The sequence below is a fragment of the Chlorocebus sabaeus genome, chromosome 7 (genome assembly GCF_047675955.1).
Source record: "Chlorocebus sabaeus isolate Y175 chromosome 7, mChlSab1.0.hap1, whole genome shotgun sequence".
Taxonomy (NCBI): domain Eukaryota; kingdom Metazoa; phylum Chordata; class Mammalia; order Primates; family Cercopithecidae; genus Chlorocebus; species Chlorocebus sabaeus.
Genome location: NC_132910.1, coordinates 27067008 through 27088475, shown reverse-complemented (window position 1 = coordinate 27088475; position 21468 = coordinate 27067008). Strand labels below are relative to the sequence as shown.

The window sequence follows — 21468 nt, the reverse complement described above, 5'->3', positions numbered from 1 at the left end:
CTTACTATATATACACACACACACACAAATATATACACATATATACACACACATACATACACATATAGACACACACATATATACACATATATATATACTATATATACACACACACATTTTTTTTAAACCACTTAGAAAAACTACTTAGTTATCTCTTAAAAACTTGAACCTCATTACTGTCAGCTCAAAGAATGTGTTGGGTCAAAATAGTTTTCCAAAGCAAGAATGCAATTGCCTTTACTTAGGTCTTGTGCATCTTTTGCTCGTTTTTTTAAGGTAGCTTATAGTTGATACTATGAATGGGAATTTTTTTTTTCCCCCCAGGCATTTTCTGCTGCTTCTCAGTCTTAAACCTCAAGTACTGGTTCTAGATCTGGGATTCTTATCTACCTTGAGGTTCTTAGTCCCAGTACCATGCAGGGCTTGAATCTAGCCTCAATCTTACCTTTGGTTGGTGTATAGAGGTACTTGCCTCAAAATATAAATTTCCATGTCTGGATGCTCTTCAATCATTACTTGCTAAATGCAGAAATATAAAAGCTGTTCGATACTGGTAGAGAAACTCAGCTTTAGAAATACTGGAGGATGGCTGGGTGCGGTTGGCTCACACCTGTAATCCCAGCACTTTGGGAGGCTGAGAGGGGTGGATTGCCTGAGCTCAGGAGTTCAAGACCAGCCTAGGCAATGTGGCAAAACCCCCTGTCTACTAAAACTACAAAAAACTAGCCAGGCATGGTGGTGCACGCCTGTAGTCTCAGCTATTCAGGAGGCTGAGGCACAAGAATTGCTTGAGCCTGGGAGGTGGAGGTTGCAGTGAGCCAAAATAGCACCACTGTACTCCAGCCTGTTAAAAAAAAAAAAAAAAAAAAAAAGAAATAAATACTGGAGGGTGGCTGGGCATAGTGGCTCATGCCTGTAATCCCAGCACTTTGGGAAGCTGAGGTGTGAAGATTGCTTGAGGCCAGCAGTTCAAAACCAGCCAGGTCACATAGTGAGACCCCCATCTCTACCAAATAAATAATTATCTGGGCATGGTAGTGTGTGCATATAGTCCCAGGTACTTGGGAGACTAAGGTGGGAGGATTGCTTGAGCCCAGGAGTTCAAGGCTGCAATGAGCCTTGCAATGACTGTGTCACTGCACTCCAGCCTGGGTGACACGGAGAGACCCTATCTCAAATAACAATAATAATGATAATCACCTCAAAAAAAAAAAAAAAAGAATTAAGGAATAAGTAGTGAATTAAATGATTAGTAGTTCATGAGACAATATGAGAAAGGAGGAGAAAATAATTTTGTAATTGTTTGTACATTTTAAAATGTATAAATCAGCACATTTTATTCAGAGTAAGAAAACTGGTCCATTTGAGGGTTTTATTTTTTTTATCTTTGGAGACAGGATTTTGCTCTGTCGCCCAGGCTGGAATGCAGTGGTGCGATCTTGGCTCACTGCAACCTCTGCCTTCTGGGTTCAAGTGATTCTCGGCCTCAGCCTCCAAAGCAGCTGGGATTACAGGTGTGTGTCACCACGCCGGGCTAGCTTTGTATTTTTAGTAGAGATAGGGTTTCACCTTGTTGGCCAAGCTGGTCTTGAACTCCTGGCCTCAAGTGATCCACCAACTCTGGCCTCCCAAAGTGCTAGGATTACAGGCGTGAGCCACTGTGCCTGATCTCTATTTGAGTTTTTAAGCTTTATATATTTTATTTTTTAGAGGCAGCATCTAACTCTGTCACCCAGGCTGGAGTACAGTGACATGACTGTGCCTCACTGTAAACTCAAACTCCTGGCTTCAAGTCATCCTCCCACCTCAGCCTCCAGAGTAGCTGGAACTATAGGCACCAGCCACTGTGCCCAGCTAATTTTTTGTTTTGTAGAGATAGGGGGTCTCGCTATGCTGCCCAGGCTGGTCTTGAACTCCCGGCCTCAAGCCATCCTCCTTACCCAGTCTCCCAAAGTGCTGGGATTACAGGTATGAGACACTGTGGGGCCAGTCACTTGATATATCTATGAATCAAATAATGTTTAATTTATATATATTCGAACACTCATATACATATATAGGTTCTATTAAAATACACTAGAAGAGTATTTCTAAATACTTCTAAAACATAGAAGAGACCTTCTAAAACATAAAAACTTTCCCTTTTAAAATACTTTTAAATGCCTAGTATCTCTGGCAATGATGACTGATTTAAAACAATGTGAAAAAAAATAAGAATATCCAAGATTTAAACTGCTAAATAAAAAAAGTTTTCCTAATGAATTTCCTTATCTGCTTCAATGGGCTCTGATTAATAAGCAAATCACTAATTTTTTTGGTAGTTGCAAAATATACCTTAAAAATATTAAAATTAATAACTATTTTAAAGTGTATTGTTTTTACATATAAAAATGAAATTCATCATTCCTGAGTTGGGGTAAATATGTATCAAGACTATTTTTGAGAACATAAACATACTTTTTATCTTTTAAATTTGATGTGGTTTTTAAAAATACATGGATGAATCACTTTTATTCTTAAATAAAATATGTTGAGTTTTAATGTTAAGTAAAGTAAATCTCAATTGGGGATTTTAATGAGAACTTTCCTACTAGTGACTTAAAATAACTAAACCCAAATCAGTCAACCATATTCCAAACCTTTAAGAGTCAAAGGTGAATATAAGAACAACTTATGGCTGAGCATGGCGGCTTACATCTGTAATCTCAACACTTTGGGATACTGACGCGGGAGGACTGCTTGAAGCTAGGAACTCAAGCCCAGCCCGGGCAACATAGTGAGATCCCATCTCTACAGAAAATTAAAAAATTAAGTGGGTGTGGTGGTATGTTTGTAGTCCTAGCTACTCCAGAGGCTGAAGTGGGAGGACTGCTTGAGCCCAGAAGTTTGAGGCTACAGTGAGCTGTGGTTATGGATGCGTCACTGTACTTCGGCCTGGATGACACAGCAAGACTCTGTCTTAAAATACAGCAATAATTTTTAAAAGAACAACTTATTTACCTAGCACCATTAGACTGAGCTCTTTCAGATACCTCTGTCAAGCACCAAAATGGTCTTTTCATTTGTGATTTCTGATGGTAATCTGAAATTAGCTACATGCTTCTGTCTTCATAAAGAAGAATGTAATTATGAGCTTTCTTAGCATATAAACCTAAATCCTCCTCTATATGATATAGAGGATGTCTTAGATATTAAATGAAAGAATACGTATAAAAGGCTTTATATAACACCTGGCACCTATGAATCTTCAATAAATGTTAGCAAATCTTACTATTATCAAGCTTATGATTTCTTTGTATTATTCTTCCTTGTATTACTATTTTATCCTATCAGGCTTTTGGCTATCATTTACATCACTTATGCCTCTAATGGACCATTCAAATATTGCAGATTTAAATTTGCTACTAAGCAAGGTACTAATTAAGTTCAATAGTAATACATCTATACCCCAAAATTACTCAAGCTTGAAATCAAGATTGAGAACACGGATATGCAACTTATACTTTTGCTACCTTGAGGCCTTATTACCTCTCAACAATATTCCAGATGGTTGAAGTTTCTGAAAAAGTGATCTCTCTATAAGAAAGTGGTATGTTTGCTACTCTTTACAGACAACTGAAGCCAAATGAAAGGAAAACATATTACTTATGTTCCAAACCCTACAAAGACCTAGTCATGTTTTAGTCTATACACAAGTCTGTATTTTTCTGTTGATATTTACCAAACAAAAATTCTGTTCACAAGTATGCTTAGTTTCTATTCAGAAACTGTAGATCTCAAAACTATTATTCCATTTATTTCCTACTTGAAAAACCAACTCAGTGCAGTATAATTGTGCCACATTGTCCATTCTATCCTTCTACCTTTCAGTTATTACATGGCTCTGTGCTTTAGCTGGGCACATGGCTGTCCACCTACACACTATTTTCAGGACTTCCTTGCAGCGAGGCATGGACAGAAACTGGAATACATTCTGGCCAATGAGTTGTGAGTATCTTTAAGTTCATGTCCCTAAAGGAAGCTATTTGTTCTTCATTCCTCTTTCTCCATCTCCTGGCCTAGAACTTGAAGCTGCTGGCGATTAGACGCCTTTAACAACTCAAACTATAGCAAGGGGAAGGGAGAGGAAGATGGTAAAATAAGATTAAGAAAATTTTTTTTAATGAATTTAGTGTAGCCGTAAGTGTATAGTGTTTATAAAGTGTACTTTATATAATGTCCTTGGTCTTCACATTCATTCACCACTCACCTGACATCCAGAGCAACTTCCGGTCCTGCAAGCTCTATTCATGATTAAGTGACCTATACAGGCATACTATTTACTATCTTTTATGCCACATTTTTACTGTACCTTTTCTATGTTTAGATGCATACATACACAAATATTTACTATTACGTTATAATTGCCTACGGTATTCATTACAGTAACGTGCTGTACAGGTTTATGGCCCAGAAGCAATAGGCTACACCATACAGCTTAGGTGAGTAGTAGGCTATAATATCCAGGTTTGCTTTAAGTACTCTCTAGGACGTTTGCACAACAAAACTGCCTAATGATGCATTTCTCAGAATTTAGCCCCAACACTGAGCTACCAAGAACTATGACAGTTACAGATTTTTAAAAAGAAACTCATTTGTGTAAATATATAAGTTGGTAAATAAAAAAGACAACACTCTGGAAGGATGTACACCAAAGAGATTACTTCCAGTGATGTGAAGTAAGATTGTGAAGGAAGAAAGAGGCAATTTTAGACTATATACTGATTTGGATTATTTAGAACAAGCATATTTCCCTATTTGCTTCAATAAAGAGAAAAAAATTAAAGAAATTTCCATAATAGATCTTGCTTTTATTACCTACTCTAAAATACCACCTGATTGACTTACTATTCATCTGCTTTAAAATACAAGTGTTTGTTGCTATTTGCAGTAGCTATGTTTTATAAAGTTGCCATGAACACTGAATTAGTGAATACTAAACCACTGCTCCTAGGCCACGTGCAGTAGCTCACATCTGTAATCTCAGAGCTTTGGGAGGCCGAAGAGGAGGATTGCTTGAGGCCAGGAATTTGTGATCAGCCTGGGCAACACAGCTAGATCCTGTCTTTATAAGAAATTTTAAAATTAATCAGGCATGGTGGCGAGTGCCTGTAGTCCTAGCTACTCAGGAGGCTGAGGCAGGAGGATCACTTGAGCCCAGCAGTTTGAGACTGCAGTGAGCCATAGATAGTCGTGCCACTGAACTCCAGACTGGGAAACAGAGTGAGACCCCGTCTCTAAAAACAAAACCCATTGTTCCTGGAGAAAATACAAGGTTAGTTTGCTGCAAGCCTCTGATCACATTTTCATCAAGTGATCAATATAAAACCTTTTATGTGTATTTCTGCTTAAAGACACCTTTAAAAAAATTTTTTTAGAGATGAGGTGTCACTATGTTGCCCAGGCTGATCTTGAACTAGTGAGCTCAACTGGTTCTCCTGCCTCAGTCTCCCAAAGTGCTAGGATTACAGGTGTGAGCTACTTCATGTGGCCAAAGACATCTTATTTAACACACATCCTTGACCATTAATATTGATCTCATGGCTAATAGCACTATAACTCAGGCCTCAGTGATGCTTACCTAATATACATATCATCTCTGTAAGAAACATCACAGTCTTCTTGTGCTTAGGAACACTAGACAACACTACACGGGGTCTATTTTTAATAGGGAAATCCCAAACAAAACAAATCAAAGATGAGGCTGGGCATGGTGGCTCACATCTGTAATCCCAGCACTTTGGGAAGCTGAGGTGGATGGATCACTTGAGGTCAGGAGTTTGAGACCAGCCTGGCCAACGTGGTGAAATTCCATCTCTACTAAAAATACAAAAATTAGCCAAGTGTGGTGCAGCACAACTGTAAACCCAGCTACTCAGGAGGCTGAGGCAGAAGAATCACTTAAACTTGGGAGGCGGAGGAAGAGGTTGCAGTGAGCCAAGATCACTCCACTGCAATCCACCCTGGGTGACAGGGTCAGATTGTGTCTCAAAAAAAAAGAAAAAACACAAAAATGCAAAAAGCGTAACACTAAACAGACCATGAAAGGACACATTTGCAGTATGAGAACTGAAGCAAGAAGGCAAAGCATCACCTTCTTTGACCTCAGTTGGAGATGTTTATGTTGGGAGAATCAAATTTTTCACTGCTCCGTACCATCTACAAACAACCATAAAGTGCCCAAGTACTGATTTGTGCGATACAAATTATTTTAGTGAGTAGGTGAATTTGCAAATAAGAAACTGACAAATAATGAGGATGGACTGTCCCTTAAATATAATCTTTTCAAGTAAAATTCATTATCTGCAAAATGGAAAGATAAAGTAAAATAAATCTAAGATTACTTAAAGCTCAAAATTTACAACACTTTAAAAAAACTTGGCCAGGCGCAGTGGCTCACGCCTGTAATCTCAGCACTTTGGGAGGTCGAGGCGGGCGGATTACGAGGTCAGGAGTTCAAGACCAGCCTGGCGAACCTGGTGAAACCCTGTCTCTACTAAAGATACCAAAAATTAGCTGGGCATGGTGGTGGGTACCTGTAATGCCAGCTACTTGGGAGGCTGAGGCAGGAGAATCGCTTGAACCTGGAAGGTGGAGATTGCTGTGAGCCCAGTTTGTGCCACTGCACACTAGCCTGGGCAATAGGGCAAGACTTCAAAAACAAAAAAAGAAAAAAATAAAACAAAAACAAAAACAAAACAACACTTGGCCAGTCAGGTCCGACAGAACTTAAAGGATTTAAAAAAAAAAAAAAAAAAAAAATTGGCCCAGCACAGCAGCTCTCACCTACAATCCCAACACTTTGGGGAGCTAAGTCAGCAAGACTGCTTGAGCCCAGGAGTTCAAGAACAGCCTGGGCAACACGGCGAGACCTCTATCTCCATAAAAATGTTGAAAAAATCAGCCAAGCATTGTGTTGTACACCTGTGGTCATAGCTACTCAGGAGGCTGACATGGGAGGATCACTTAAAGCCAGGAGGTTGAGGCCACTGTAACCCATGTTTATGCCACTGCACTCCAACCTGCAAGACAGACTGAGACCCTGTCTCAAAACAAACAAACAAAAAAACTTAATTTTCATTTTTTTTTTCTTTTTTGAGATGAAGTCTCACTCTGTCGTCCAGGCTGGAGTGCAGTGGAGCCATCTTGGCTCACTTCAACTTCCGCCTCCTAGATTCCAACAATCCTCCTGCCTCAGCCTCCCAAGTAGCTGGGCTTACATGCAGGTGCCACCACGCCCAGCTAATTTTTATATTATTAGTAGAGACAGGGTTTTACCATGTTGGCCAGGCTGGTCTTGTACTCCTGACCTCGGGTGATCCACTGGCCTTGGCCTCCCAAAGTGCTGGGATTACGGGCATGATTTACTGTGCCTGGCCCCCAACTTAATTTTATAGAATTAAAAACAAAATAGTGCATTAGCTGGGCACAATGACTCATGCCTGTAATCCCAACACTCTGGGAGGCCGAGGCAGGCAGATCACGAGGTCAGGAGTTTGAGACCAGCTTGGCCAACATGGTGAAACTCTGTCTCTACTAAAAATACAAAAATAAAAAATTAGCTGGGTGTGGTGGCACATGCCCGCGATCCCAGCTACTCAGGAGGCTGAGGCAGGAGAATTGCTTGAACCTGGGAGGCGGAGGTTGCAGTGAGATCATGCCACTGCACTCCAGCCTGGGCGATAAAGCAAGATTCCGACTCAAAATAACAATAATAATAATAGTGTATTATATTTACTATATTATTTGAAAAATCTATTTGATTCATACAGCATTTAAAATATTCAGCCAGCATTTAAAAATCCAGATTTCTATGTTTTCTTTACTGTTCTTTTTTTAGAGTCAAGATCTTCTTGCTCTGCCGTACAGGCTGGATTGCAGTGGCACTATTCATAGCTCACTGCATCCTTGAACTCCTGGGCTCAAGCAATTTTCCCACCTCAGCCTAACAAGTAGCTGGGACTACACTCATGCAACACAGAGCTCGGCCTCAAATTTATATATTTTCTTGAAAAACATTAGTCTGACAGCTAATGGTAGCTAACACTCTTATTTTGTACAATTGAAGAAGCCATCAATTTTAAGACCCCCCCATCTTTTTAATGAATCACGAAGAAAAAAGACATACCCCCAATTATAATTACAAGATGTATCCTGATTTCAAAGAGGTTTAAATGCTAATGTGCATCTCAAAGTTGGTAAAATGTGGTATCTATGCCAATTACTAGGTGCTAACTCTGTCCTAATTTTTTTTTACATTTTGAAATTCATTTAATCTTCACAAAAAAAGACAGGCACTATTACTATTTATATTTTAGAGATGAGGAAACAGAGGCACAGTGATTAAGTACTTTGTCCACATTTATAAAGTAAGCAGTGGGATAGCATTCAGTCAAGTAGGCTGAGTGCTTTCCCACTACATTAAATTGGTTTGCTCGGCCTACATTTCATGTAGCAACAACTGGCCAGATTTGAGCACTAGCCACATCCTCAAATCAGGATATGCAGGCTCGAGTATCATCCTAAACCTCTGCCTTCTCTATGACCTGACCACATTGAAGCTCCCCAACTGGACTCCCCACTTTGTGACCCTTGTGTTAAACAACAGAATACTATATATTAACCAAAAAAAGTGGAAAAAGAAGCATATTTGAGTACAATTTAGCCCACTGTTTTATTTAGAAGGACCAGAAAGGAATGACAATAGAAAAAAGAGACAGAAGTTTGACTAATTTCTATTACGCTAACTAGGTATTAGGTGCCCTGAGAAACATAATAATGATTAAGACATGGATTATATTAAGAAGCCTTTACAGTCTATTAGAAGAGACTGTAGTATAATTAACAAAAGTAACTGAAAATCTGATATTTTAAAGTACCTCTGTATGCTTTAACATGGAAAGATCTTCAAACACATCAATGAAAAAGGTAAGCTGGCCAGGCGCAGTGGCCCACGCCTGTAGTCCCAGCACTTTGGTAGGCCAAGGTGGGTGGATCACATGAGGTCAGGAGTTCGAGACCAGCCGGGCCAACATGGTGAAATTCCATCTCTACTAAAAATACAAGAATTAGCTGGGCCTGTAATCCCAGCTACTCGGGAGGCCAAGGCAGAGAATTGCCTGAACCAGGAGAAGGAGGTTGCAGTGAGCTGAAATCGCGCCAGCCTGGCAACAGAGTGAGATTTCGTCTCTAAAAAAACCAAAAAGGTAAGCTGTAGAACACAATAAACAGTATACCATTTATGTAAAATATAATAAATATGTTAATACAAATATACAATTCTATATTACACAGAAGCATGATTACGTATAAAGGTCTGGAAGGATTTATGCCAAACTAGTAATAGTGGTTATCTCTGGAAAGAGAACTGAAATTGGAGACAGGAGTAAAGAGAAATTAAACTTTACTAATTTTGTCTGCCATTTTGTAAAATCAAAAAATGATAACTGCTACATGATGTTCACAATTTCACTTACCAAGTGAAACATGAAAAGGACATATAATCCATTTAACAACTGGTAAATTGGGCATAATCAGAATTATAGTCAATTAAAAAAAAACCATTTTCTGCTAGCCATTAGGGCTATTTATTTATATTCATTGCTACACAAAAACGACCAAAAGAGACACAATGGAAATAGGAGTGACTAGGAAAGAAAAAATTGAGATGAGGAATGTGAAAATGAAAAACTACTGGCTGGGTACAAGGGCTCATGGCTGCAATCCCAGCACTTTGAGAGGATCACTTGAGTCCAGGAATTCAAGACCAGCCTGGGCAACATAGCAAGACCCTGTCTCTACAAGAAAATTAATCAGCCAAGCGTGGTGCCTTGTACCTGTAGTCCCAGCTACTTAGGAGGCTGAGGTGGGAAGGTTGCTTGAGTATAGGAGGTTGAGGCTGAAGTGAGCCATGATCACACCACTGCACTCCAGCCTGTTCAACAGAGTGAGACCCTGTTTCCAAAAAAAAGAAAAACTATCAAAAGATTTAAAAGAAGACAGCACAGAACTAGGATGGTGAAAGTACACTTAAAATTTAAAGGAGGAAGTCCTAGTCAGAGCAATCAGGCAAGAGAAAGAAAAGGCATCCGAATAGGAAAAAATGACAAATTATCTCTTTGCTAATAATACGATTCTAAACCTAGAAATCCCAACAGATTCCACTAAAAGGCACCTAGAGCTGATAAACGACTTCAGTAATGTTTCAGGATACAAAATCAATGAACAAAAATCAGTAGCATTTCTATACATCAATAATGTTCAAGCTGAGAGCTAAATCAAGAATACAATCCCATTTACCCTAGAAAGACACACAGACACACACACCAAAACCTTGGAATACATCTAACCAAGGAGGTCTCTACAAAGAGAACTATAAAACATTGCTGACAGAAATAATAGGTGATAACAAACCACTGGAAAAACATCGCATGCTCATGGATCAAAGAATCAATATTGTTAAAATGGGGCCAGGCACGGTGGCTCATGTCTGTAATCCCAGCACTTTGGGAGGCCGAGGCGGGGGGATCACTTGAGGTAAGGGGTTTGACACCAGCCTGGCCAACATGGTGAAACCCCGTTTCTACTAAAAATACAGGCCGGGCGCGGTGGCTCATGCCTGTAATCCCAGTACTTTGGGAGGCCGAGGCAGGCAAATCACCAGGCGAGGAGATCGAGACCATCCTGGCTAACATGGTGAAACCCCGTCTCTACTAAAAAATACAAAAAACTAGCCGGGCGAGGTGGCAGGCGCCTGTAGTCCCAGCTACTCTGGAGGCTGAGGCAGGAGAATGGCGTGAACCCGGGAGGCGGAGCTTGCAGAGAGCTGAGATCCGGCCACTGCACTCCAGCCTGGGCGACAGAGCGAGATTACGTCTCAAAAAAACAAAACAAAACAAATACAAAAATTAGCTGGGCGCGGTGGTGGGCGCCGGTAATCTCAGTTACTTGGGAGGCTGAGGCAGGAGAATCACTTGAACCCGGGAAGCAGAGGTTGCAGTGAGCTGAGATCACGCCACCGCACTCCAGCCTAGGCAACAGAGCAAGGCTCCGATTCAAAAACAAACAAACAAACAAAGCCATACTGTCCAAAGCATCTACAGATTCAACGCTATTCCTATCAAACTACCAATGTAATTTTTCATAGAATTAGAACAAACTATTCTAAAATTCATATGGAACCAAAAGAGCCTGAACAGTCAAAGCAATCCTAAGTAAAAATAACAAAGCTGGAAAAATCACATTACTCCACTTCAAACTATACTACAAAGCTATACTAACCAAAACAGCATATTACAGACATGAAGCAATGGAACAGGATAGAGAACCCAAAACTAAAGCCACACACCTACAACCATCTGAACTTTGACAAAATTGACAATAACAAGCATTGGAGAAAGAACTACCTATCCGATAAATGGTGCTGGGATAACTGGATAGCCTTATGCAGAAGAATGAAACTGGGCCCCTACATTTTATCATATACAAAAATTAACTCAAGGTGGATTACAGACATAAATATAAGACCTAAAACTATAAAAAGCCGAGAAGAGGCTGGGCATGGTGGCTCATGCCTGTAATCCCAACACTTTGGGAGGTCAAGGTGGGAGGATCACAGGTCAGGAGATCGAGCATCCTGACCAACACGGTGAAACCCTGTCTCTACTAAAAATACAAAAATTAGCTGGGCGTGGTGGTGTGCATCTGTAGTCCCAGCTACTTGGGAGGTTGAGGCAGGAGAATCGCTTGAATCCGGGAGGCGGAGGATGCAGTGAGACAAGATTGCACCATTGCAGTCACTCCAGCCTGGGTGACAGGGCGAGACTCCTACCCAAAAAAAAAAAAAAAGAAAAAAAATCCTACAAAACCTAGGAGATATCATTTTGGACATTGGCCGTGGCAACGAATTTATGACTAAGTGCCCAAAAGCAATTGCAACAAAAACAAAAATTGACAAGTGGGGCCTAATTATACTAAAGAGCATCTGCACAGCAAAAGAAACTATCAACGGAGTAAACAGACAACTTATAGTCTGGGAGAAAACATCTGCAAACCATGCATCCGACAAGGTCTAATATTCAGAATCTGTAAGGAACTTAATTCAACATGCAAAAACCAAAAACTCCGTTGAAAAATAGGCAAAGGACATGAACAGACACTTCTCTTCTCCAAAGCAGACATATATGCAGGCAAGAAATACATGGGAAAATGTTCCACATCACTAATCATCTGAGAAATGCAAATCAAAACCACAATGAGATACCATCTCCCACCAGTCAGAATGACTATTAAAAAGGCAAAAAAAAAAAAAAAAAAGAACAGATGTTGGAGAGGTTGTAGAGAAAAGGGAATGCTATATACTGTTAGTAGGAATGTAATTTTAGTTAAGTCACTGTAGAGAGCAGTTGGGAGATTTCTCAAAGAACTTAAAACAGAACTACCATTTGACCCAGTAGTTCCACTACTGCATTTTTCCACCGAATATCTGTCATGCAGCTAATACAGACTTAATTTTATTTTTTTAAATTATTCTTTTTTGAGACAGTGTCTCACTCTGTCGCCCAGGCTGGAGTGCAGTGGCGGGATCTTGGCTCACTGCAACCTCCGCCTCGTGGGTTCAAGTGATTCTCCTGCCTCAGCCTCCCTAGTAAGTTGGGATTACAGGCACCTACCACCATGTCCAGCTAATTTTTGTATTTTTAGCAGAGAGAGGGTTTCACCATGTTGGCCAGGCTGGTCTCGAACTCCTGATCTCAGGTGATCCACCCGCCTTGGCCTATCGAAGTGCTGGGATTACAGGCGTGAGCCACCACGCCTGGCCCAGAAATTTGTTTTAAATTTAACTCTGTTACTGAGAAGGCTTTATTAAAAAAGCAAAAGTGAATCTTATCTTCATATGACCTAAATTATTATAATCTATAAAGAGATGTGGGAACACTAAAAAATCAAACAGAAGTCTCTTTGTAGACAAATCCAATGAATCCATTTCCATTAAAATTACCTTAAGTCAGCCAAGTAATATACTGCTTCATTTATTCTCCATGCTCTCTCCAATAAATGAACTATGCTCTTCAAAAGGACATCCTTTTAAGCAAGGGGTCATAATGAAACATGTCTACCAAATAACCTATCACAAATGCTAGCATCTCAAAATCTAACATCACAGAAGTTTTCATGCAATCCCAGCACTTTGGGAAGCTGACAGGAGGATTGTTTGAGGCTAGGAGTTCAAGACCAGCCTGGGCAACATATTGTGACCTTGTCTCAAAAAAAAAAAAAAAAAAAAGTTTTCAAATTAATGGTGGATAACTTTTGACACAAAAAATGTTTATGGTACTTCTGCCTGAGGTATAAACATAATAAGCCTAACTTTATTATACCTGTAACAGACAAAAAGCAGAGTACAAAGCAGTAATATTAATAATAAAAGGTAAATACATAAAAAGAAAGAGGAACAGTATTTGCTATCAACAAATGTACACAAGGAATTATAATATTCTTTTCTAATCAGATTGAAGAGTAATGTTTTTAATGAAATAAAGGAAAATAAAGAAAAAGGCATCAGAATTATATATTCTCTTGGATGATTTTTCCCTAAGTATGCTTCTCAAAATAATAGACAACAAAGTTCCTAGAGGGAAAAAAAAGGGCTGGTCAGATAAATTTGGCAAACAGAGTTTATTTTTTATCTACATTTTAAAAATATCTGAAACAATAACACAGTGCCTGCTTACAAAACCTTGCATAAATATTAAAGGTTTTTGCTTTGTTTTTGGTCATTGCACACACTTCTTTGCTGACAAAATTTTTTTTATGGACATCTATTCAAATTTTTTGAAGCACACCTTGGTAACGCTAGGGAATGTAAAATTTAAATGATTCTAGCTTTTAAATCAACCCTACATAATCTACATAATTAACCTTCCAAAAAGCCTGTAGTATTCAATAGGCCCTACTTAAAAAGAGTGCTTGGATATATAAGTGACCAAAACACAAATCATCATTACAGTTCTCTCCGACATTGTTATTGCAAAACAGGCCAAGAGAGAAAACACATTCCAGTCATGACATTGACCTGGTTATTAATATAGAATACATCAACCCAAATAGGAATTTCAGACTACACATTTATAGTAACATGGTATAAAATGTGCTTGACTAAACGAAAACTATGTCTAAATTTAAGTCCACGCTCTTTGATAACAATTTTTATTAAAAGAAAGTATGGCTGTGTTTATATTGTGAGCCCTCTTGCTTTCTGAGACAGCTGATGAAAGTTCGATCTGGAAAGAGACCCCGTAACAACGGTCTAATTCTGTATACTTTTTATGGACATTAGCAACTTTCATGTCTCGGGTCCAACCTGAGAACAGAAAATGCCTCTATGATTCATCATCAAATGTAGTTAACATTTGCTTGGAATTTTTAAGAAACTAGCTTTAAAAAAGGTACAAGATGGGAGCCAGGTGCAGTGGCTCATGCCTGTAATCCTAGCACTTTGAGAGGCCGAGGTGGACAGACTGCCTGAGCTCAGGAGTTCAAGACCAGCCTGGGCATCACAATGAAACCCCGTCTCTACTAAAATACAAAAAAATTAGCCAGGTGTGGTGGCGTGCGCCTGTAGTCCCAGCTACTCAGGAGACTGAGCCAGGAGAATTGCTTGAATCCAGGAGACGAAGGTTGCAGTTAGCCGAGATTATGTCACTGCACTCCAGCCTCGGCAACAGAGTGAGACTCCGTCCCCCCACCACCCAAAAAAAGGTGCCAGATGGAAGGCAGATATAAAACTAAGCACACGTAAGCATTCAAAAGCATGAAGTTCCTGGTGGTCTAGTGGTTAGGGAAAAAGAGAAAACTAAAAAACAAAAGCACGAATAGAATTTTTACTATAATAATGTTAAGTTGCACCCAGCAAACTGTGTTAAGGCTAAAGAGGCTTCAATCACCAGAAATCAGTGTCAAGTAAAAAAGAGAAATGAAAATTTAAAAGTACATGACTCTAAAACAGAAAAAGTTTAATGTGGATGAAATTCTGGATTTAAAATATCCAGTACTTTACAGAATTGACTATCCTATGATAAAATATTTACTACTTGACAGGTTCTGAAGAACATCTTTCTTTTCGAGACAGTCTCGCTCTCTCACCCAAGCTGGAATGCAGTGGCGCAATCTCAACCACCCAGTGGTTGCTCACTGCCAACCTCTGCCTCGATTCTCCTGCCTCAGCCTCCCGAGTAGCTGGGATTACAGGCATGTGCCACCATGCCCAGCTAATTTTTGTATTTTTAGTAGAAACAGGGTTTCACTATGTTGGCCAGGCTGGTCAAACTCCTGACCTCAAGTGCTCCACTTGCCTTGGCCTCCCAAAGTGCTGGGATTGCACGCGTGAGCCCCCTGCCTGAAGAACACCTTAATATCAGTGCAAAGTTACTCTTAACTAAGAGTATGAAAAGCTAGATACTATACAATCGATCACATAACTCTCACACATTTAAAAGATATGTAAAAGATATGTAAATTCAATAAGAAAAAAAAAAACAGGAAAGCAGTCAAAGCATTTAGTAAATATGAAAAATCCCTTAAGTAAAAAGCTTGACACAATGAACTTCATTTGAGAACTTCAATTTCTAGTCTTTATAAAGTATTGTTTTAGTACCTAGTAATGTGTAAGTTGCTACGATTACAGATCTGTGATTTCTTTCAAATAAAACTATAATTCATTTATTTCACAAGTACTTACTGGGTATCTACTACTGTGGAAAAACAAAGATTAAAATACATTATGAACCCTGCCCTAAGGACACTTTAAGAGTCTAGAAGGAATAACATATATGCACACTGTAGTTAAAATGTAAAGGTAGCTCAGAAAGGAAAAAGTATCTGAAATGTGGTGGGGGAAAGTACAGATTAGGGAAGGCACTGATGATGAATTTAAATAACAGGTCGAATTCAGACAAAGAAAAGAAGCCTTCCATTGGAAAAAGATGTTAGAAAAAACAAGAAGGATGGAAAGCCACAATGAAAAAAATTTAATTTTGCAGAAATGGAAAAAACTACAAAATAATAAATGATAATATAGAAGCTAGGGGTTCCAAGCTCTAGTAACTCAAATATCCTGGCCAGACTAAATCACCAATTAAAACATCTAATATTGTATATACACTCCACTGATGCTCTATAAATACGTCTAAATTAGTAATCCATGACCCCTTTTACCTGTTGTACTTCCTGGTGGAATGAAATAGTGAAACAAGTTTTATTCATACTGTACCTCGGAATAATTATTTTCAGAAGGCAAATTACTTTATTGGGGAGGTGATTAAAAAGAAAAAATAGAAGACAAATTACTTTTCCAATTTTGAATGTACATACTCAAAGTTAGGCAAGCACAAGAAAGGACCCTTTCAGTATATGCATACAACATACACAAGTGATACTCAAGCTTCATTTTGAAATAGTGATATAAAAACTATGTTGTTCCACCGACAGTGGCAAGACCAAAATGTTCTAGCTCCAACTCTTCAACACTGTGCAAGCTGCTCTAGTGCTCTGTGCCTACAAAATGAAGAGGCTCTATCTGGGACTTTCTAGCTTTAAAATCCTATACATTCTGAATTCCATTCCATCTTTTCTACAGAAGTCACTGTGACAAGGTCAATAATAATAAAAACAGGAAAGGGTATTCTTCGTTCAACCCACACACAGTAAAAATTACCCCTCATTATACATCTACTGAGTGCCAGGCTCTTTCTACTTATTTCACTTAATCTTCATTAAATCCTGAAGAGCAGGCATTTTCCTCATTTTACTTAGAGGGTATTAGCTATCTCTTACATATCCAATCCAATCAGGGGTGGAAAGCCAGGATTCAAATCAAGGTCTAATTCCACAAAGCAAGCTGTAATAAACCGTATTTCATAACCTGGTGCCACAAACACAAATATCAGATAAACAAGTGGTGGACAGTGATTATGGCATGACCATGGTAATCCAAACAGAACATGATCTTCTAGTAGGGTAGGCCTTGTTGCCAAAGGGGAATGGATAAGTGAAGCCAAATGTGTGCATGTGTTGTGTATGACAGTGAGACAGAAGAGTGATTTTCAAATGAAAGAAACAGATACACCAGCTTTCACCTTATGCTTTAAACAATTCTAATCAGACCTGTGCAGTTAATTTTTTTTTTGAGATGGAGTCTTTTCATGTTGCCCAGGCTAGTCTCAAACTTCTGGGCTCAAGCGATCCTCCTGTCTTAGCATCCCTTTAGTTGGGATTATAGGCCTGTGTCACTGCAACTAGCTGCAGTTAATTTTAATATTATATAAAGTTCTCAAAAAGTATTGAAATACAGGCATGAGCAATAAAGTGTAGGCTTTGAAGTAAGGTACCTCTTTGTTGAATCCTGGCTCTATTACCAGCAGTATGACATTGGTCAAGTTACTTCACCTCTCTTTTTTTGGGGGGGGGACAGTTTTGCTCTTGTTGCCCAGGCTGGAGTGCAATGGCGCGCAACCTCCGCCTCCCGAGTTGAAGCGATTCTCCTGCCTCAGCCTCCCGAGTAGCTGGGATTACAGGCATGTGCGACTACAGCCGGTTAATTTTGTATTTTTAGTAGAGATGGGGTTTCTCCATGTTGGTCAGGCTGGTCTCGAACTCCTGACCTCAGGTGACCGCCGGCCTCAGCCTCCCAAAGTGCTAAGACTAGAGGCGTGAGCCACCACGTCCGGCCTAAGAGGTGAACTCTCTTAGCCTCATTTTTTGACTTTTAAAGTGAGAATACTCTCACCTATCTTGCAGGGTAGTTAACGATGAAAGCAGAATGTGGAATATAAAGAGCTCAGCACAGTACCTAGCACAAGGTAATAGCTTGACAAATGAAAGCTACTATATTATCCCTCAGGATCCCATTAACAAAGTTGGCCATTTATACTTGGTCACTTTAATGTAGATCTAAAATTCTTCTCAAACAGTTTATTTCAAAAAGGCATACACCCTCGATTCCATTAAACACTAATCAAACTTCAAAATAAGTATATTCTAAACCTAGAATCTAAGCAACTATTAAATACTGTTTTCAGTGGCTTTTTTTTTTTTTTTTAAATAACGCTGCAAATCGTGTCATTACGAGTTCAGGCAGAAAGCGGTGGATGTGTCCCCAAAGGGGTTTGAGCGCGAAAGATCCCTACTACGTCCAAGGTAGCATTTGCCAAACGATATATATTTGGGTGAGCCCGAAAAGCGGGATCTGAACAAATAACACCAGGCAGAACGACCGCTCTTCCAGTTGATGGGACAGGAGCAGGTGGATTTGTGCTTCAAAGAATATCGTTTTATTCTTAGCCACATGCTCTCACCAACAGCTGGGTTTTAAACCTTCTCGCAGTCTTCCCCAACGCCCCAGTTTCAGACTGCAAGGGAGGGAGCAGGACTTCAGGCTCCTCTCGGCCAGTGCAGACACAGGCGAAAGGGAAGGAGGGAGGGAGGGGCCCACGGCCCCGAGGGGCGTGGGAGGCAGTTCGGGCCAGCTCGGCCCCGGAACCGTCCCTTCCTGGACTGTACCACCTGCGGACCACTCTCCTAGCCCGAGCTTCGGGGCCTACAGAGCTGTGGGGCGCGGCTGCCGTCAGTCCGGCCGAGCCGCAGCAACGGGGAGGGAGCTGGGGGCGTCAGTGAATAACTCTGGGATTTCAGGAGCGGAAGGAGGGCAAAGGGGGAGGTGGCATGTGGATCCCCCTCCATGGTGGGACGCTGGAGGTGACCTTCGGGTCTCCGAGTGCTCCGTCCCCGTCCCTGCCCGGACCCCTTCCCAAGTCCCAGACCCGCTGCTCCTCTCACCGTCTCGGCTTCTGTGTGCTGGGGTCCGGCACTCTGACCCCCCATTACCCCGCGGAGGAAATTCATCTTGCCGTTCAGCCACCAGGTTTACCGGCCCCTCCGGAAAAAAAAACGAAGACAACTTCCCCAGCCCTCCGCAGGGCCTGGCCCCCAGTCCCACACTCTACACCCTCCTACTGCTGCCACCACCGCCTCCAACTCGGCGGCCACTCCAGCCCCCTAAGCCCGGAAACAGCCGCCACCAGTGGCCAAGATGCGCATGCGCGGGGACGTGGCATTACGTGGCGGCACGAAGGTTGAAGGCAAAAGGGGAGCGGAGGCGAAAGGAACCTCGTAGCTAGGTTCCACCGAAGCCCCACCCACTGCGCAGGCCCCGCCTCCCGCCGCAGGGGCACGCCTCCTCCCGCCCTTCGCGGATTGATCCTGCTGGCCGCAGCCACCCACGTGGTCGAAGCCCGGCCCTGCAGGCTGGAGAGGATTTGATTAGACTACGCGTTTCGACTTGCAGGGTGTTTAATTGTTGCCAAGCGGGACTTACTGCAAGCTATCAAATCTGAGGTCTTATTTTGTTGAGTCGAAAGTGAAATTTTTCCTTCGGCCGACGTGACAGGTAAGGGTTCCTGGCCCCTGGGAGGGTTCGCTTGGTTTGACGGTTTACTAGTACCAGCGTTGTGGCTTTCTGATCCCGGTAAATTGCATTTATTTACAGGGCTTTGTTTGGTGGTAAAAAGGGTTACTAGACACCCCTCATTCCACTGCCACTGGAGGGCGCATTTCTCAGCTCTTTCTCTTCAAACCTGCTGAAAGGAATTCCCAGATCTAAACACCAGGTACACCTCTATTTTCAAGTGTCATCAGGAGGAAACCCACCAAACCCTACATTTAGCTTGCTAGAGAAATACATTGTTCTGCTGTGTCAGTTTGGCGAGTAACATAATGTTTTGTTATTAACTCTCAACCCCTGTGTTTTCAATTTTTTTTTTTAACATGAAAAAATGTCTTTCTCTAATTGATATGCCTGTTCCTTTGGCAGTGAGGTTGTCAGTACACACGCTTCTAGAATAGTCTTGTACATTTCTTGAGGCTAAAAGGCACAGGTCTAGTTAGCTAACTGACTCATGCACCTCTCCCCTTGGGTTCCCGACGGGTCTCGGATTCAGCATTTAAAATTGAGCTCGTCATCTACCCCTGCCTCCCTTAAAGAAAAAAGTCAATACGCTGCTTCTACTGTGTGCGTGCCGTGCTCAGTAGTACCACTGTCCAAATAATTGCCTAAGCTAGACAGGAAGCTGGGAAGAATCTTAGACTCTGGCTTTCCACCCACACGTGTCCAATCAATAGTCATGTCCTATCATTTCTGTTTATAGAATATTTCTCAAATAGGTCCTCTGCTCTCCATCCTCGATGCGTGTGACATAGATTACGTTCTTCTCATCATTTCTCATTGAGATTACAGCAACAGCCTCCTAACTAGTTTGTCTGCATTCAGCTCTGGCTTCCTTCCAGTCCAATCTCCAGTCCATCCTTGGGTGAGACTAACAACAACAAAACATCTGTTCATGTCAGTCCTCTTAAAATCCTCTAGTTCCCCATTCTTTCCAGAATAAAGTCCAGACTCCTTAGTTTGTCATACAGGCCTGTTATGATCTGGTTCCTGCCTACTTTTTCAGCTCCTGCCTCCCCCACATACTCTGGGCATTTTTCTTAGACCTGGATATGCCCTTCCCCTCCCTTCTCTTCATCAAGCAAACTCCTGCTATTCCTTAAGACTCAACTCTGGCATCATTCTTGAAAGCTTTCCCTAAAATCTAGGTACATATCTATATGTTAGCACTTTGCAGTTATTAATACTGTATATGGTGTACATTCAATAAATGCTTGCTAAACCAAACTGTTAAGGGCAGGACTATTTTATTCATTTTATATCTCTGTTGCTTACCACTGTCTCATAAAAGGTGATATTGATGGATAAATGAATAAATCATTGAAAGAATATATGAATATTACACTAAGGAGGAGGTTCCCTTTTTTTTAATCTGTAAAGTGAAACTGTAGGGAACACATCATAGGCAATGTGTTTCCTAGGGCCAGGGTTTTAAGCCTGGGCAACTTGGAGAATGGTGGGGTCATACTGCCAAAAATACTGTGCACTAAGCATTGTCCTCTGCTTTAAAACTACACACCTGACATTTTACCGTAGACATTTTCCATGGGAGCATTTTGTTGCAGTCTAAAAAAAGTAGTAAATTACTCAGCATTTTTATTACTAAGAAATGCATGCAAAGAGCTTCACTTAAGCCCCTAAGCTTCACCCCTCCCTGAACCTCGCTTCACCCTCTCCCTGAACCTCACTGTACCCCATCATCAGGAATGGGGCTCATAGATGGAGTGGGCCACAAATGTCTATTACTCCTCTTATTTAATAATTGAAAAGAGTGCCTTGACATTTTAGCAAAGTTGTTTAAAGGCACCAGCCTTGTCAAATGTCCTGTTGTGTTTTAAACTTTGGTGGGTACAGTAGGTTACTGTACTTTAGTGAGTAAAGTAGGTTACTATACTTCAGTGAATATAGTAGTAACAGCTTACTATGAGTTT

At 40.8% G+C, this 21468-nt stretch overlaps 2 protein-coding genes across 2 annotated transcripts in view; one reads left to right on the top strand and one right to left on the bottom strand.

The window, feature by feature from the left end:
• The window catches only part of USO1 (USO1 vesicle transport factor), an 88793-nt gene extending 69609 nt beyond the window's left edge, over positions 1-19184 (bottom strand). The window contains exon 1 of the mRNA XM_007998916.3: positions 18874-19184. Coding sequence (XP_007997107.1) covers positions 18874-18939 — 66 coding nt within the window. The 5' untranslated portion in view covers positions 18940-19184. The remainder of the gene's footprint in view (positions 1-18873) is intronic.
• A 94-nt stretch (positions 19185-19278) lies between these two features.
• G3BP2 (G3BP stress granule assembly factor 2) overlaps positions 19279-21468 on the top strand; it is a 91843-nt gene continuing 89653 nt past the window's right edge. Inside the window, exon 1 of the mRNA XM_073017412.1 lies at positions 19279-19483. The gene's annotated coding sequence lies outside the window, so the exon portion shown is untranslated. The remainder of the gene's footprint in view (positions 19484-21468) is intronic.